Source organism: Chiloscyllium plagiosum, chromosome 24 (assembly GCF_004010195.1).
Source record: "Chiloscyllium plagiosum isolate BGI_BamShark_2017 chromosome 24, ASM401019v2, whole genome shotgun sequence".
In the NCBI taxonomy this organism is placed as follows: domain Eukaryota; kingdom Metazoa; phylum Chordata; class Chondrichthyes; order Orectolobiformes; family Hemiscylliidae; genus Chiloscyllium; species Chiloscyllium plagiosum.
The window spans coordinates 52,044,366-52,063,037 of NC_057733.1; the positions used below are offsets into that span (position 1 = coordinate 52,044,366).

Below are 18,672 nucleotides of genomic sequence, written 5' to 3' on the forward strand. Positions count from 1 at the left end.
AGAGTTTATTAGAAACCTGGACGTCTTGTGTTTGCAAAGGGTGTGTATATATTGTGTATAGTTTTAAGGTATCAATACACCAGGAATGCAATCCCCATTAAAAGTTTTGATATTGCTTCATTTCAGAAATAAACTCTGTAATTACATTGCCACAAATGTGTTTATTTTAAGCAAAGCAGGGAGATGGATCAACTGTAACAATCATTGCACTTCTGCAAGTTTCTGGGGTGATGATGCACTCAAGATGTTTGGGAGAGGATGAAAGATGTTGCTGCGCTGGTCACTCCTCCATTCTTTCTGCCTAAGCCAATCTGGGATCTAGTCAGGCTGAAGTTTGTGATTTGGCTCATGCAGAACACAAACAATGGACTAAACACACAAACACCCAATTGAATTAAAGGAGAACTATCCACTTGGATATGAGTAAAAGAGGCAGACAGCTCTAAAACAAAGACACATCAGATGAAAACTTTATTTAAGTTTCAAACACAAAAGAAAATTGTTGTAAATACATTCTAGTTACAAATTGACAGTAATAGCAGAGGAAACTGGGAACTCTTTGTCCTATTTACCACTGGTTAATAGGAGCCTCTTTAAAATGGTGTGTGCTGGATGATAGCCATCTTTAGAATAATGTTACTCTAACCCATCACATTCATTTCCTCAGCTGTTAATGCAGTTGTTAAAGCCTCTACTTATTACAGGCCCTAAAATTAATTGTGCCATATTTCTCAATTACCAGTTTCTCAGAAACTTTTTTTCTTGAATAAAAAGTAGTCTTATCTTCTTTTCATCTCCCTCCTTTGTTCCCAAATTACTACCTCCCACCTTCCTCTCCCAGTCAGGAATGTTTTAGGTAGAAGCAAAATTTATTCCCACGTTTCCTCTCCCCCCCCCCCAAAAAATAAGTAGCGTCATTCCTTGGTTGTCGCTTAGTGTAGCCCCCTAGAGGGCCCCTGCTTAAACTCTTAATCCTGTGGGGTTGGGGGTGGGGGTGTACAAATGTAAGTCTAAGTCCTCTCTCAGCTTACTCCAGATTTTTAGTGTTGAATCAATGATGATATTCTGCTGCCAATTCATCCTTCTCAGTCTCCACTGAGGCAAGGGCCAGCTATAGTTTCCAGAGACACAATCCCAGTAGCTGCCTTGGTGACTGTCAAAGTCTGACTCTCATTGAAGGTGCTGGATAAGATGTATTTCACTGCTCACAACACTGGAAATGAACATCCAAACAGCAGGTGGTGGGCTCAGTAGTAACGCAGTGAAGTTAGCCCAGAGTGACCTATTTTCTCACAGACTGCTTAAAGAGCACTTCATAATAACAACCAGCCCAGGGATTTCATGCACAAGTGTGATGCTGATGGAGAATGCAGTATTGGTGACTCTTGATATCCACAGCAACAAGCATAACAAAGTAAAGAATAAAGTCTTTGCTAAAATTAATCATTGGTTAGATGTAGCTTTTCTTTCAGTTAGTAGGAGCAATGACGCCTTCTTCATACATGAATTCTTCTAGAACCTTCACTACATTCTGAGCCTCAGGCATCTCGACATGTTCCACTTTGACATTATGCAGGAGGACATCTCCATTGCCACAGTTCTTGAGAAAGACAAAGCATTTGAACAGGGCATAGTTGTTTGTCTCGGCCTGTTGAATGTACCGCTTCAGGCTGTTCATATCCTGGATGGCCTGAGACACACCATCAGGGCAAAAAAGGGTAGATTAGATCGGAATTAACCAATAATGCAGGCTTTTGAAATAATACATTAACTTGCATAAAGGCGTAAGGAGTAGAAATTGCATTGAGCATGCTCGGATCAATGGGGAAGAACATCATCCACACTGGTACAAAGATGTACGGACTGTATGATTTGCAGGTTCAAGTTTCACATCCCATCCAAGTTTACTAATGTCAGCTTGGGATATCACAGCAAGGAACCAAAGTTAGAAGATCAGCAATCATGCTGCCAGCTGCATGTGGGTGTGCATGCGATCGGGTTGAGGTAGAATTGGTATGGCTGAAGTTAAGAATGAACAAAGGTCAAAAAATACTGAAAAGGAACAGTTTATAGCCCTTCCACTGGCCCCAGGAATTGCTGTACAGTTGGACAGAGTATTAATCAAGATACACAAGGAGCTAGCAACAAAGGCAAGGTGACAATAATGAAACTTCAATCAGTAAAGTAGTTTGGAGCAGGAGTTTGTAGAATACATTTGCGATAATTTCCTAGAATGATATGGTGCAGAACCAATTGGAGAAGAGGCTATTTTAAGTTGTATTTTGTATAATGAGACGGGTTTAATTAGTAAACTCATTGCCAAGGAATCCTCCAAGAGTGATCACAATGTGATAGAATTTCACACTGATATTAAAAGCGATATGCGTAAATCTACAACTAGAGAATTAAATTTAAGTATGAGGGCAAGCTGACAAAGGTGGATTGGGAAATTAAATTAAAAAGCAGAACAGTAGGTGAGAAGTGATAAGCAATTAAATAAATATTGCAAAGCTCTTAAATTCACACTGGATTCAGAAATAAAAACACTCCTGGAAAGGATATCTATTCACGGCTAACTAAAGAGGCTAAGGATAGTATGAGTAAAACAAGAAAGTTTATAATATTGCAAAGTGTAGCAATCCTGAGAATTGAACAGTTTGAGAAACTAGGGAAAAGTTGATAATATGACAGTAAATTAACAAGAAATTTAAATTTTAAAATCCACCAGAGCTTCTACGAGTAAGCGAAAAGGAATTTGGCACAAGTGAAGGAGTCTCTTTAAGAGGAAACTATAAGAAACAAAAATGCCAGAGATGTCAAACATTTAATATTCAGCTTCACAATAAAAGCCACATCAAAAATATAGGGACACCAGTGGTCTTGAGCAAATTGGAAACCTAAAGTAATTAATACAAGAATGAACAAACACTGGAAAAATGAATGGGACTGAAAGCTGACCCATGCTGTGACCGCACATGGGGGCAGACGACTACTGGTCATATGGAAAAGTGCTCATTATTGAAGAAGTGACCACAAGGCACTTAAAGAGTCAAATTGGTTCGAAGATATATTGAGCAGGGTGAGTAAGGGAAATCAGTGGATGCAGTGCATTTAAATTTTCTAAATGCATTGGATCTTTTTGTTAAACAAAATCAAAGGTCATGGGTCAGGGATAATATATTAGCAAAGCTGTGGGGGTCATATATTAGACTACGTAGAGAATTGGTTAAAGGACAGAAAACAATTGGAATAAACAGGCCATTTACATTTCAGCAGGTTCTTACTAGTGAGGGCTGGTGCCTCAGCCATCTTCAATCCACATTAATGTTTTTTTTAAAATGAAGGGACTATGTGCAGTGCATCCAAAGCTGTTGATACAAAGCTAAATGGAAAAATGAGATGTGAGGAGAATAAAAAGTTTCCAGATTGGAGAAGTGGGGCAAGAAGGTGACAAAAAGAGAAGTATATTGTGGAGAAAGGTGAAGTTATTCACTTTGGAAGGAGAATGAGATGGGACATTTTTAAGTGATTTAGTGCACTTGAATACACATAGCTTTTTTTTTAAAAACTGAGTGATGGGATGCTATCACCTACAGAAGATAAAAACTGAAAGCTCCCTGGTAGAAATCGTCACAGTAAATCCTGAAACCCCAATCAGATGTTGCACCCCAGGTATATCAGCTTGGCAAAGGCAAAATTGACCTGAATAACTTTTTTTAAATTCATTTCTTCTAGCCCTTGTCCTGCACAAGTTTGAGTGGCATGTAGGTAGGATCCTTACCTTCAATTTAAAATTCTCCAGGATTTGCCTTATGAGGAAAGGATTTCCAGTTTCCAAACTGTTTAAAAATGAAGGAATCCAGTCTTCACAAAACTTATTGCTCACTGAAAGAAAAAGAATTGTTGTGAGCACAACCATATTTGCTGAGTAATAAACGATCATAAAAGCTAAGACAATTAGCCAACGTTTGTTCAATGCATACAAAGCAGGAAGCTTCTCACTGCCAACTGTTATTGTTTCACTGGTTCAATGAATCAGCAAGTAACAGAACAGAGCTGAACTGCATCAACTGTGGGAGTACCTACACCATGTGGGCCAGAGAGTCAACATAGCAGCTCATTACCAACTGCTCAAGGATAATTGGGGGTGGGAAATAAATATCAGCTTTACCAATGATACTCAAGTCAAGAATGACTAATAACATGATCAACATCATCCAAGCTCTAGTCCAAGTCACATTATGCAATAACAAAAAAAAATTCTGACAGGACTTGGGAATGGAGAGGCTGCTTCCTCTAGTTGGGGAGTCTGGACTTACAATCACACACAATAAATGGTTGACCATTTAAGATTGAGGTGGTAAACGTTTTTGGTCAGAGATTGGTGCATCTTTGAACTCCGCCTCCTTAGAAAGCTGTGGATCGTCAATTGTTGAGTACATGCAAGACTGAGGCTTTTAGATTTTGGGACATGGAGAAAAGTGAGACACATGAGGAGGTGCCGAGAAACTGAAGCTGTGCTAAGAGATCAGGTATGAGCGCGCTAAATGGTGGAGCAGATGAATAACCACACAGTTTCAGCATTCTCATTCATATCTTTGCACAGAATTTGTGCATAGCTAAGCATTATCCCTTCCTGAGTCATCCCAGAGCTTCAGCTACACATAGGTTGTCATTAGAACTAGCATTTCCTTGTTGCCCACTGGGGCTAGTAAGGGTTGGTTCAGTAGTAGTATCCCTACCGCTGAACCAAGATCTCATGTGCTCCAGAGGTATGTAATAACATCTCTGAACAGACTGATTACAAAAATATCTCCAATGGGGCTAGCATACAACAGACTTGAACAAACTCAGGATCATACAAACAAGGGGAATTTTCTTTGTATAGTTCATGGGGATAGGTTCCTACCAGCATTTTGAAAGGCAGGAGTAGGTTCACTGCAGTCAATAATAATGACTTTCTGTGGTTCCTTAGTCATCACCGTACACTGCAAAGCTAGCGTGTCCTCTTGGATCAGACCCTGAAGGCTGGCAGCATTGAGAAACCTGGCATAAAGCAAGATTTTTGATCGATGTTAAATGTCGATTTAGCGTCAACAAGAAACTTGAATAGATATTTTATAACTCAACTTGTTGAGAGACATTATGACACACCTCTGGAGCTTGTGGGTCTTGAACTTGAGTCTCTTGGCTCAGAAGTAGGGACACTATCACAATGCCACAAGAGCCTTTGATGTTATTACAACTCTGGGGCAGACAGAACTTGAACCTGGTCTTCCTGGCTCAGAATTATCAACACTACCACATCATAAGTGCCCTCTCTAGCTCAGAGATGGATGCCCCCCTGGGAATGACATCACCTGACCTTAGCTATCTGCCTAATTACTTTTTCAGATAAATCCCCACTTCTCAATAATCTAATAAATTAAGAATGTCCATTTTCTTTACTTAGTCACTAGCAATCATACTTTTAAGTGACTTAGCCCCAAGCTCTGGAATACCCTGTGTAACATTTCAATCCCTCTCCTCTTAAACCTACGAATCAAAAACCACCCTCTTTGGCCAAGCCCCTCCTAACATCTCTTCTGTCTCGCTGTCATGTTTGTCTGATTAGGCTTCGGTGAAGTGTTGAAACATTCTACTAATGATAAAGGCAAGTTGTTGTGCAACAATGAAACCACACAGTGTGGAAAACATCAGGACTGATACCTGGTTACATTGAGTTAATTTCAACTGAGGTTACAATTGGCCAGAGAATGCAGGATAACAATCCAGCAGTTGGGGTCTTGTGGCACAGTGGTAGTTAGTGCCCCAACTTCTGCGCCAGAAATTCCAAGTTCAAGTTCCACCTACTCCAGAGAGGTATCAGCATGTCCAAACAGATGGATTAAAACCACTAAAGATCCTGCAGATCAGTAAATTAAAATCAGATGACATCTTGATAAGAAACACGAGTCGGTGGGAACAGCAAAACCAGTTACTCGGTACGATTGATAAATAAAGCATTTCTTACCTTTCAACATCCTGTTTTATTTTGTTATCAGCCCCTTTAACTTCAACTGGAGTGTGACTCAAAGCCTAAAACAAATAGAACCCACTGGGTGTTAAAGACCAATACAACTGAGAATCTAAAAATGTTTATCTACAAGCCCAAAACGACCTCAATATTCATTTCAACCTTTGAGTTGTTCCTTATAACTTTGTGATTTTTCAATAGAATTGAAGAAAAACATATATCAATCTGCAAATGTTTGTGTCTTATTCTGGCCGGTGAGAGCTTAGGACCATTGCAGTTGCCCAAACTGCACCTATGTCAGGGATCAGAAAGGAAGACAATAAGAACAGCAGCCGTGCTGGTGTTGCTCACTACTCGATGGGAGGTGTATATGCATGTGGCAATTGGATTAAGTGCACAGCCCATGTAAAGGTTATACAGTTTTACAAGTCCCAGGCAAATCCCTAATCTGTGAGGAGTTAGCCGATCTCAGCTAGAACACTGGTAAAGGTAGAAGTAATCACAGCACCCAATGGAAAAGAGCTGGGCATCCTGCCGGAATCCAGCATCCACTACAGACGTGCCTGGCAAAGATGGATCATCAGATATGAAGTTAAATATCACACAACACCAACAGGTTTATTTGGACTATAACCTGGTATTGTTGGATTATAACCTGGTGTTGCATGATTTTTAAACTTTATCTACCCAGTCCAACATCAGCTCCTCCAAATCAGATATGATGCTGTCCACAACCAAATTTTCTGCTGAGCCTCACTGTGAAGACTCATAAGCATCACTTCAGGAAAATCTTGGGGATTGTATGGGGGTGGGGGGTTGGGAAAATGATGTGAGTCAGTAGAATTCTTCAAAATCAGGGGAGGGAAGGAATAACTAAAATAATGCAATTGCATATTGCAGATAATAAGTAAATGTCTATTTTGCTACATAAATACTTACGGCCCGCAACAGAATAGGAAGTTTGTTCTGAAACAGCTGCAACACCCTCTGTATGTAGAGCACAGCATCATCATACCAGCTGCTCAGGTACGGCTGGATATGCAGCTCAACAGCGCCAACCTGTGGGACATACACAAAGTTAAAGTTTCATCTAATGAACAACAAGCAACACAAAGCCCCTGCCCCTCATCACCAGGATCTGTGCTGGGACACCATAACCTGCATTTATATATCCCTATAAACATAGTACAGTTATTGTAATGAGCATACAGAATCTAACTCCGAGCCATTTAAGGAGAGATCAGGACAGCCAAATAAAGCTCGGTAACAAAGATTTTTAAATAATACTTTAAAGAAGAAGTGGGAGATGGAGGCACAGACAGTTTTAGGAAGAGAATCCTTTGGAACAGAAGAGTGAAAGATTGAAAGATTAACTCAATTTTTCCCTCCACAGCTGTTGCCAGATCTGCTGACTTTCTCTTAGCATTTGTTTTTATCACTACTACGATGTTCTATTTCTTGTAATAAAGCGCAGCATACCTTCATAATTACATGCTGTGCCTAAATACTAACGTCTTGACTCATGCACCAGAACACCTAAATCTCTCTGCCCCTTAGAATTCTGCAATCATTCTCCATTTAAACAGGACTTTTTAAAACAAAATTCTTCCGCCAAAGTGAACAACTTCACATTTTTCTATATTATATTCCACCATTCAGATTTATAACCATCTGCAACTTCCTCACATCTTCATAACAAACTTTCCTACTCATTTTTGGTGTTACTTGCGAATTTAGCTACCATACCTTCACTCGCTTCCTCAAGAGATTGATGTAAATTGTAAAATATTGTGGCTCTAGCACAGATCCCTGCAGGATTCCACATGTCACATCTTGCAAATGAGACAGACCCATTTATGCATACTCTCACCCTGAACCTATCTTCTATGTTAATAATATCACCATCAATACCATGAAATTTTATTTTCCATAACAATACGGCACCTTACCAAATGCCTTCTGCAATTATGGTACATCTACATGCTTCCTTTGATACACTACTCCTTCAAAGAACTTGATAAATTGTTAGTCATGATTTCTCTTCAACTAAGTCATGTCGACTCTTCCCAATGCCTGAAATTTCTTAAGTGCATAGCTATAAACTCTTCAGTGGAAAACTCTAACATCATCTTCACGAAAGATGATATGTAAACAACATATAGTTTCCTGTTGCTGACACCCACCCTTCTTGAAGTTGAGGGGCTATATCTGATAATTTCAGGAAGGAATTTGAAACTAAGGAAAAGAAATTAGAAAGCTGGTGCATGGAAGCTGTTCAGAAGGCACCCTGTAGTATCAATGCAATCATACACCTGGTCATCAATTGAGGGTTCACATGCAAACAGGTATGATAGGATGAATAATGCTTCACTGCTTTGGCTAAGTATTGGCCGTCATGCAGAGACAAGACAGCGACGGTCAGTGGATTGTCCAATTACAGGTAGTAATACCACTGTCCTCATCTACAAAACGTGTTTTCTGCAGGGAAATGAGCAAAGGAGCCCTACCTGAGCTTCTCTCTCCAAAGGCATGAATGCCAGCACAATTCAACTGAGGTATGCTCAGCTGGAGATTGAAACAGAAACAATCCTGATCTAGTCAGCTAAGACTATGATATTTCGCGATTTCTTAAATTAAAAGATAACATATTAGGTCATCCACATTGACAAAGAGAGGGACTATTTGAAAAGAAGCATAAACTGCAGTGAAGCACGAACATTAAAAAGATCTCATCCTCTTCTAGGTCACATCAGAAATTCAATCCTTGTCAACTCCCACCTACTCACAAAACAACTATTAAAATCTCTTCGTCCTGCCTGGTGATTATTTCTGAAAGTAGCAGACAACTAAACACTGCCCATGTTTCTTCTGTTTTTGGAGTTGGATGAAACAGGCGGCTCAAGCCGACGAGGCTTTAGAGAAGTGTGAAACTCCAGTAGCTCATACAATACTGGGCTCCACACTACAGGTAGGATGTTGAGACAGTAGCAATATTACAATGCTGATTCATAAGGAAAGTTGTTCAAAATTAGATCATTCAAATCCAAATAAAGACAAAGATTTGGAACAGTTGCTTTAAAACACAGAGATAAAGAATGAAATGGTAAAGGCATTCACAATAGAGAAGACAAGATAAGTGGAACCAGTTTCCAGTGAATGAAACTCGTGGATAGAAGATTAAATGTGAGAGATTCAGACTAAATCAAGAGAGGAGAATTTGATTTTTCAGTAAAGGTTGCAAGGTTGTTGGCTCCATTGTTGGAGTTTGCAATTTTTAAAATATTTGTCAATATTTAAAAATTTTGATTGCTGGTTGAAAAAAAATGGGAAATAACAGAGCAGGGAATTAAGATTAGGGAGTGTGGTGAGAAACAGCATGAGGTTAGGTCAAACAGCCTGCTGTAATTTCTATGTAAATAAAAGATAAATAATAAAACTTTTACCTCAGCAGCCAAGTAAAGGTGCAATCCCTGGGCGTATTTATCCAACTCTATTCTGAAAGTATGATCTTGTTAAGCAAATGAACACTTCCACAAAACATCCATGAACTGCAGTTTTAATTTGTTTAAAACTTGGACTTTTAATTTTTTTTTACTCCTCAATCACAGAGGAGTTAATTCTGAGTTAGTCACAGTTACATGAACACAGAATGCCTTCTAATAAGGTGCAAGACCATCAGCAAGCACAGGCAGGTTACTGAACAAGGGAAATGGATCCTGATCTAGAGAATGGATTATGGAATAATGCTCTAGAGCATGTGTCAGGTCGAGTTTACTCCCTGGCCCAACGACATGAAGATTCAACCATAAATTAAAGAGAAGCCATCTGCACCAGTAATGGCTCAGTTCAGATTGAGGATTGTTGAGGCAGTACACTTTAGAGTCTCTGTCTTCCTTCCATCTCTGCAGTTTTATTCATGTGGAAGACTCAACAGTCATTGTTGGCTGTTCACCCAATTGTTGGAGTGGTGCACAGGTGATGTCTTATTGCCTCCCCCCTCCAGCCCCCTCTCCAACACTCCCCACGTTTACCAGGTGTGGTCTCTGGTTGGTATAGGACGCCAGTATTTGCAGAAGGGATATACCGCACTCACATTCCCTGATGGAGACTACAACTGCTGCTATTTCCTTTGGCTTGAGAATGAAAGTGTAGGTATTTTTTCAAATTAGTGTTTTAAACAAGTGCGGACTACCCCACACAGACACAATAAAGGGGACTGCAAGCTTACAGTTCCTTCACAGAGCTCTTGAATCGTATGTTCAAGAACAGGAAAGAAACATCTTAGCAGCTGGCAGAATATACCACTTAAGTAATGTCTTATATCAACAAACTTCAGCAATGATGCTGTTTTCCTTCAGATGAGAATTATATGTATTTTCTGTTGTGTGGTGGCATTTGATAGAATCCTAATGTATTGTCTTCTTTCAGCTTTATAAATCAGTGATACAAGTTACCAGTTAGAGAGCTGCCAGTGCTATCTGATGGCTCTGCTCCATTTGGCATTTTGACTGGTGAATTTTACAGGTGTAACATTTTTGCAAAACCTTTTTTGGCTTTTAAGTGTGAGGCTTCAATGGTGTGGTTTGTAGATTGGGAGCGAGCACTACTGGTAGGAATGTTTGTGGAAAGCCTGAAGATTGTGTCTACGTGATCAGATGGCCCAGTGTGCTGAGGAGTGGCAGATGGAGTTTAATTTAGATAAATGTAAGATGGTGCCTTTGGAAAGGTAAGTCAGGGCTGGACTTACATGCTTAATGGTAAGGTCCTGGGGAGTGTTGCTGAACAGAAGAGACCTTGGAGTGCAAGGTGCATAGCCCCTTGAAAATGGAGTCACAGGTAGATAGGATAGTGAAGGCAGCGTTTGGTCGGCTTTCCTTTTTATTGGCCAGAGTACTGAGTACAGGAGTTGGGAGGCCATGTTGTGGCTGTACAGGACATTGGTTAGGCCACTGTTGGAATATTGCATGCATTTCTGGTCTTCCTCCTATAGGAAGGATGTTGTGAAACTTGAAAGGGTTCAGAAAAGATTGACAAGGATGTTGCCAGCGTTTGAGCTATAGGGAGAGGCTGAACAGACTGGGGCTGTTTTCCCTGGAGCGTTGGAGGCTGAGGGTGACCTTATAGAGGTTTATTAAATCATGAGGGGCATGGATAGTGTAAATAGACATGGTCTTTTCCCTGGGATGGGAGAGTCCAGAACTAGAGGGCATAGGTTTAGGGTGAGAGGGGAAAGATATAAAAGAGACCTAAGGGGCAACGTATGGAATGAGCTGCCAGAGAAGTGGTGGAAGTTGGTACAATTACGTAAGGGATATGGGCCAAATGCTGGCAAGTGGGACTAGATTAGGATATCTGGTCAGCATGGATGAGTTGGACTGAAGGGTTTGTATTACTCTATGACCACAGGAATGTTTCAGTTCAGTTAACAGTGCAAACTGAGTACCTCCTAAAGTACAGAACTCAGTTACTTATGGGACAGACTGGTCAAGAAGGGCTTATGCCCGAAACGTCAATTCTCCTGCTCCTTGGATGCTGCCTGACCTGCTGTGCTTTTCCAGCAATGCATTTTTCAGACTAGTGCAAACATCAGGAACTGCTCCTTTGAAGGATATAGTTCAAGGCTCTTCTCTGTACTGCCCAGAAAGCAGAGAACATAATCAGTGACCACAGATATGGACTCCAGTTTGTTACTTTCTGGCCCTGGGGGTGGATCCTGCTGGACGAGGCAATAGTAACAAGCGACAGTCTGCTCGGCTATGCTGCAAATAAATAAACGCACTTCATTTAGTACACAGTCTTTAGCTTTATGTCATTAACTTGCTGCATGCATAACGGACCATCTGAGTCTCATTGGAGACAACGACTCCAATATCACTTGGAAAATTAGCACCCTTCCCTCCACCCAGCAAGTGAAACACTCAGCTGTCTCTGGGTTTTCTTATATTTGTGATAGTTCTTTAAAAAAGGCACCATGAACGAATGTCTGATGCTCCAGATTTGGTTTGTGATTTCATGTAGCGATTATTTTTGTTAAGTTTTCTCCTTCCCTGGATTATACTAGAGTAGTGTTATCTACTTTCTTACTTAGTGACCAGAAAACCAGTGGGGAATCTGGATGTGGCTAGTTACAATGCCAAATACTGAACAAAACCCACAATTGATTGAGAATCTCATGGTCTCAATTCTCCAATTCATACTGCAAGTGTGAACTTTTAATTTTCTGTTTTATGTGTTAGCAACAACGCAGAATACATAAATATTATTGAATTACTTTGAATGCTTTACTCCCTTGATTAGTGAATGGAGTTAGATAGGTGGCTTTGTGGCATTATCATCAGACTATCAATCCAGAAACCCAGGTAATGTTTGGGGACCTGGGTTCGGATCCCACCATGGCAGATGGTGGCAGTTGAATGCAATAAAAAAAGTCTGGAATTAAGAGTCCTAAACTAACCATCACTGTCAATTGTCAAAAGAAAAACTCCAGCTGGTTCTCAAATACCTTTTAGGTCATTAGGTCTGGTCCACGAGTGAATTCAGACCCACAAATGTGGCTAACTCTTATCTGCCCTCTGAGATGGCAGAGGAAGCTACTCAGTTGTAACAATTGCCAGCACAATGTTCAGCAGCATTCACATCTCCACGATATTGAAGTAGTCCATGTTCCAAAGCAATAAAATCTAGACAGTATCCAGGTTTAAACTGAAGAGTGGCAACGTAATATTCACAACCCACAAATGTCCCCAATAGGAGACAATCTAACCATCACCTTGACATTCTGTGGCATTACCATCACTGAATCCTCCACCCCCATTATCCATCACCCGCCCCATCTACCACCCTGAGAAAAAGAACCGGAAATGACATCACCAACCCAAAGAACCCCAAACATATAAATAGAAAGCATCAGCAGTGCTTCGCACAGAGGCCCACTGAAGATGTTACCTAGAAGGGTGACGAAACATCTGGAAATGAACCTTCCATCCAGCTCAGTGAGCAAACCTACATCCAGAATTGAATCCTCCACTGTCAACATCCTGGGGTTCCCACTGACCAGAAACTGAACTGATCTAGCCACATAATAGAGTATCCACAAGAAAAGATCTGATGCTAGGAATTCACAACTAACTCACTTCCTAACCCCCCGCCGAAAACTGTCCACCATCTACAAAACACAAATCAAGAGTGTGCTGGAATACTCCCCATTTGCCTGGACAGGTGCAACTCCCACAATACTCAAGAAGCTCGACATCATCCAGGACAAAGCAGCCCACTTGATTGGCACCACATCCACAACTCCTTCCACCACTGCTCAGTAGCAGCAGTGTATACCATCTATAAAATGCAGAAATTCACCAAGGTTCTTTAGATTTTCAAATTCAATACCATCCAAAGTGGCAAGGCAGCAGATACATGAGCTGCAGCTTCCTCCAAAGCCACCCTGACCAATGCTCCCTCTAAGCTATACAGCTGCACCTGCTGCAGCCACTCCTCGTTTCCATGCACAGTGCTGGCACATCAAGTATGATGTCCGATTCTGGAAATCACTGCCACACACACATCTCAGAGGACCTTGCAGCTAGTAAAATTAAACGGATCACTGATCCTGACTTGGAATTATGTTGCTGTTCTTTCAGTGTTGTTAGGTCAAAGTCTTAGAATTCACTCCCTACAACAAACAGACTTCAATCGTTCAACAGCACAGTGCACTATAGCTTTCTAATGGCCAAATCGCAATCAGCAATAAATGTTGGATCAACAAGTAAGGCCCACATTCCTGAATGGATATTAAGAAAAAAGAAGCCCATTTCTGAAGGAGCTTTACAATTAGCTCCATTGTCTAGCTCTGTCTCCCTAGGCCTTTCCAGTAGCACTGCACTGTTGGAGTTGCTGTGTTTTCGATGGGAAATTAAACCAAGACTCTGTCTTCCTGTGGGCATAAGGTGATCAATGGTCCGGTTTGAAGATGAACATTCTCCAAAAGTCCTAAGAATATTAACTGCTCAGGTGCATCACTAATACATAGCAACACTTTATATGACCTGATGGATAAGTATAAATTGATTGTCACATTTCCTTCCATTACAACAATTGTTTTTCCTGTCCGGGAGCAGTGGGAGACAGAATGGAGGTAATTTTGGGACCAGCAGGCTGCCGGGAAGGTAAGCAAAGAGTATATATTTGGGCAGCGGCTAAACCCGAGCTACTACACATGTAGTACACGAGGTCACGCGTTCAACATGAGAGGAGAAAGGTTTAAGGGGGATACACGAGCCAAAGCACTTTACACAAAGGGTAGTAGGTGCCTGGCACGCACTGCCAGCAGTGTTAGTAGAGGCAAGTACGGTAGATTCATTTAAGGTGCATGAGTAGGTGGGGAGCAGAGGGATACCAATCCTTAGGAATTGGGCAATAGGTTTAAACAGGGGATTTTGATCGGCATAGGCTTGGAGGGCCGATGGGTCTGTTCCTGAGCTGTAAATTTTCTTTGTTCTAACAAACTTCAACAAGAACTGAATTAACACTTTGCACTGCCTCGAGATTGTGAAAGATTCTATATAAATGAAAATTCTTGAATCATTCTTTCTTACCTTAAATCCACCGCTGCTATTGTGCCCATTTTGTTTAAAAGAGCCCCTTTACTGAGGCGTTTAACAACGAATGCACGAAGCTCTGACTCAGCTACAACAGACAAGTTAGATGCCAATAAAGAGAGGCTGTGGAAAATACAATGGATTGTTTGCTTAGCAAATTGCACAAAGCATTTCACAAACGTAAACATCTTTACAGACTTGATCTTATCTTCAGACACATTTTTGTGTTTACAGACTCATACAGCTATCCACTATTGACCAGTATGGAATTAGTACATATACCTTTCCAACATTCAAAGAAGGGACAGACTCATATTTCACAGGGACAATAAATGTTACCCAATCAAGGAAAAAGGATACCAAATGAATTGTGGTGAGTTGCCACACCACAGAAACAGAAATTGCTGGAGAAACTCAGTGGGAAGAAAGCAGAGTTAACATGTCAAGTCCATTTCTGATGAGAATCTAATGATCATTATCACTTATTCAGCTTTTCTTCTATCGTGGCTTGCTACTACCAGTTTCATATCCATCCATGCATCTACCCACCTCCACCCCTCAGCATAAATACATTCCTTCCCAGCTACTAACAGTTCTAATGAAGAGTCACTGAACTCAAAACATTAACTCTGCTTTCTTCTCGCAGATGCTGCCAGACCAGTTGAGTTCATCGCTGTTCTCTGCCAACCAGTTAAGTCCATCCAGGAAGTGCAAGAACAGTGAGGGAATCAATCACACTGAGTCAGACAGAAACATGGCAGGGGAGTTGGACAAGTTGAAAAAGTTGACAGTGTGGCAGTGGTTGATTCGCTGGGCCAGTAACTCAGGGAACTCAAATTGAAATCATGCCCTGGTAGTCTGAGAGCTAGAATTTCATATTCAAAGAAAATGGAAATAGTAAACAGCTGTTGCAATGTCACAAAATCCAATTTTACACACTCCAATATCCACCTCTCAGTCTCACTCACACGAGTACATGTTCCAATTTGGCAAATTTGCCATACCCTCCCTGAACCATACTGACACATTCCCATATTGGCAAACCAGATGGAATTGGAAAAACATTTATTTCTGAGCACGGCAAAAAAACCGAACATGATTGTCTGGTCACCATGATAATCTAAATTGGCTCAGTGCCTGTTTGCAGACACAATTGTTTTAATTTTAACATCCCCTCATTATTAACTTATCCACTCCTGACACCTTGAACCAGCTACGCTGAACGACTGGTGACGTCCCTCTTTATATCCTGTGTTGAAGGATTTGGGAAGTCATTAAAATACCGTGTGATGGTTTGTTTGTACCTGATTAAACTTTGGCATTAACCATTTTCTGACATTTTCTCAGGTAACCATAAACGTTGCTTTCAGTCAGTCTGCATATACAGTACATTCTTTCAGAATACATACACTGGAATCACTGCCTCAGGGAGGCAGCATGAACTCCATCCCCAGCAAAATGAAATACTGCTAATGCTCATTCATAATAAAACATGATTTTTGACAACACCCAGCACAATTAAAACAGAATAGGAAGAAAAGGACAGTACTAAACTAATACTCTGCCTGTTAAACTGTTAGGCATTGCTAAATCAATGTTTTGTTTAGTCCATTCATCCAAACAATCCCAGTCAATAATCATACTGAAATTAAAACTTATGTTTTGTGGTTCGATTTGATTTGTTACTTGCCCCTCGTATTTAAAACATTTGCAAGCACATAATCTTTAAAACTCTATCAAGCAGTTCTAGTTGCATAGCCCTTTACAGAACAGAAATTTAAGGGGTGACACAGCAACACTTCCTTTACCTGAAATCCTCCTGAGACACTGTATCCTTGGAGCATGTTTCTAAACACTCATTTCTGTCACCATCATCTCCTAGTGGCAGAGACCTGGAAGACAATTTGCAATTATTGCTCCATTTCCACTGTAGTACAGAGGCAGGGGACACTCCCAGCCATGATTCAGTGGGCAGCAGAAACAGAGGTGTTAATACATCCATCTTAAAGGCTCATTCATAATCGCAGTGCATGTATTGTATGAATTAGTGATCACATTCTTCCAAGTAAACCAATTAATTAACAGAACCACTTGGACAAAAGTGGTTGAGCAGTGATTCTTTGTATCACAAAAGCCATATTTCAGAACTGGTAGCTTTCACCAAGGATTCTGTTCCTCTCCACATAGCCTGTCAGATCCAGACCAGAGCATTTCCAGCTTTTGGTTTTATTACAGTAACAGAAGATTTACTTTTCAAATAACAAATGAGGGAGGAAGTATGAATTACAGGAATCAGTAAAGAAACAGAGGCTATTCAGCTCATCTAATTCACCTGTTCATGGAAACCAAATTTGCCCTCTAATAATCCAACTGGATTGATTGACCCAGAGCTTCTTCTACTCCCCCCGCCCCAACTGTGTTCCCATGGGATTAAGTATTAAGTCCCTCCCATACATTACACCTTTGCCCTCTGACTTGAGTTGACATATTTTATTCAGACCAATAGAGGTGGAAGAGTTGTCCCTGGCAGAAGTCAGCATCATAAGTGGCCTTACTAAACACAAATCCAAGTGAGCCAATTCAACAAAAGGTGCTTAAAAGGTGCATCTCATTCCTACAGTGCTGACAATTGTATTGAAGAAACTCTGCAGGTGATATAGAGTCATAGAGACGTACAGCACGGAAACAGACCCTTCGGTCCAACCCGTCCATGCCGACCAGATATGTGAAGCAGTAAATGTTTTGAGTTTTTCACAACTGCAGCTCTTCTGTTAAAGAATCACACTGGACTCAACTTGTTTCTCCTGATGTTGATGCTGCCAGACCTGCTGAGTTTTTCCAGCATTTTCAGTTTTTATTTCAGATTTGCAGCATTGGCAGTATTTTGCTTTTGTTAAATTATATTATTGTGAACGTCTTTCTGGTAGTATCCTAATCAGTGACCACAGAAGTCCAAGCTTACAGGTGCATAGTTTGGGATTGAGCAGTTAACGGAGGAGAATAGCGACAAAATACAGGAAGAGGTAAATAAATTCGCAGAATGGACATGTTATTGGCAAATGAACTTATATACAAGTACAAGTTTGTACCCTTCGGAAGGAAGAAGTGATATATTCCTGGGAAACTAAGAATCTGAAGTATAGAGATCAAGGATACCAAAGCATGAATAACGTTCATAGGGATATAACAAAGCAAACAAAAATGCCTCATTCCTCATTTCTACAGTAAAGATATGTGGAATATGTAGAGTCTTGATTTGACCACACACTTGAGTACTGTTAATATTTGGTCTCCATATACTATTAATGGTACAGGTGCATCAGAAGGAAGCATTTAAACATTGACCAGTATAAAACCAGAACTGTTACATTTCATACATTACATAGTGACTGCACTTCAAAAGGACTGTAAACACTTTGGAGATCCTAAGGTAATTACCAAGAGTAATGAGGATACAAATGGATCCAGGGATGAGGGATTACAGTTGCATGCGTGGACTGGGGATAATATCTTTGTTTTCCTGACAAACAAAAGACTAAAATGAGACTTCATACAAGTGTTTAAAGTCATCCAGTATTTAAATGAAGTCAGAAAGAAGGAACTGCTCCAACATGAAAGAGAACAATCAGAGGGCACAGATGTCAGGTGATTGGCAGGAGAACCAGACATGATAAGAAAAGCTCTCAAATTTGGATCTATCAGAGTTTGATAGATTCGGGATCAGTTCCTGCGGATTGGAGGGTGGCTAATGTTGTACCACTTTTTAAGGTGGGAGAGAGAAAACAGGAAATTATAGACCAGTTAGTCTGACCTCAGTGGTGGGAAAGATGCTGCAGTCTATTATAAAGGATGAAATTACGACACATCTGGATAGTAGTAACAGGATAGGTCAGAGTCAGCATGGATTTATGAAGGGGAAATCATGCTTGACTAATCTTCTGGAATTTTTTGAGGATGTAACTCTGAAAATGGACGAGGGAGATCCAGTAGATGTAGTGTACCTGGACTTTCAGAAAACTTTTGATAAAGTCCCACATAGGAGGTGAGTGAGCAAAATTAGGG

At 40.6% G+C, this 18,672-nt stretch overlaps 1 protein-coding gene across 2 annotated transcripts in view; it reads right to left on the reverse strand.

The window, feature by feature from the left end:
- Positions 1-458: 458 nt before the first annotated feature.
- The window catches only part of c24h17orf75 (chromosome 24 C17orf75 homolog), a 21,823-nt gene continuing 3,609 nt past the window's right edge, over positions 459-18,672 (reverse strand). The window contains exons 2-11 of one of the 2 annotated variants that reach the window (XM_043715103.1): positions 18,049-18,130; positions 16,419-16,502; positions 14,608-14,733; positions 11,629-11,775; positions 9,460-9,517; positions 6,956-7,075; positions 6,014-6,078; positions 4,910-5,046; positions 3,782-3,885; positions 459-1,690 (exon numbers count right to left, since the gene is read on the reverse strand). In XM_043715103.1, the coding sequence (XP_043571038.1) occupies positions 1,469-1,690; positions 3,782-3,885; positions 4,910-5,046; positions 6,014-6,078; positions 6,956-7,075; positions 9,460-9,517; positions 11,629-11,775; positions 14,608-14,733; positions 16,419-16,502; positions 18,049-18,130 (1,145 nt within the window). In that variant the 3' untranslated portion in view covers positions 459-1,468. The remainder of the gene's footprint in view (positions 1,691-3,781; positions 3,886-4,909; positions 5,047-6,013; positions 6,079-6,955; positions 7,076-9,459; positions 9,518-11,628; positions 11,776-14,607; positions 14,734-16,418; positions 16,503-18,048; positions 18,131-18,672) is intronic. The other variant, XM_043715104.1, reaches the window with a different exon arrangement.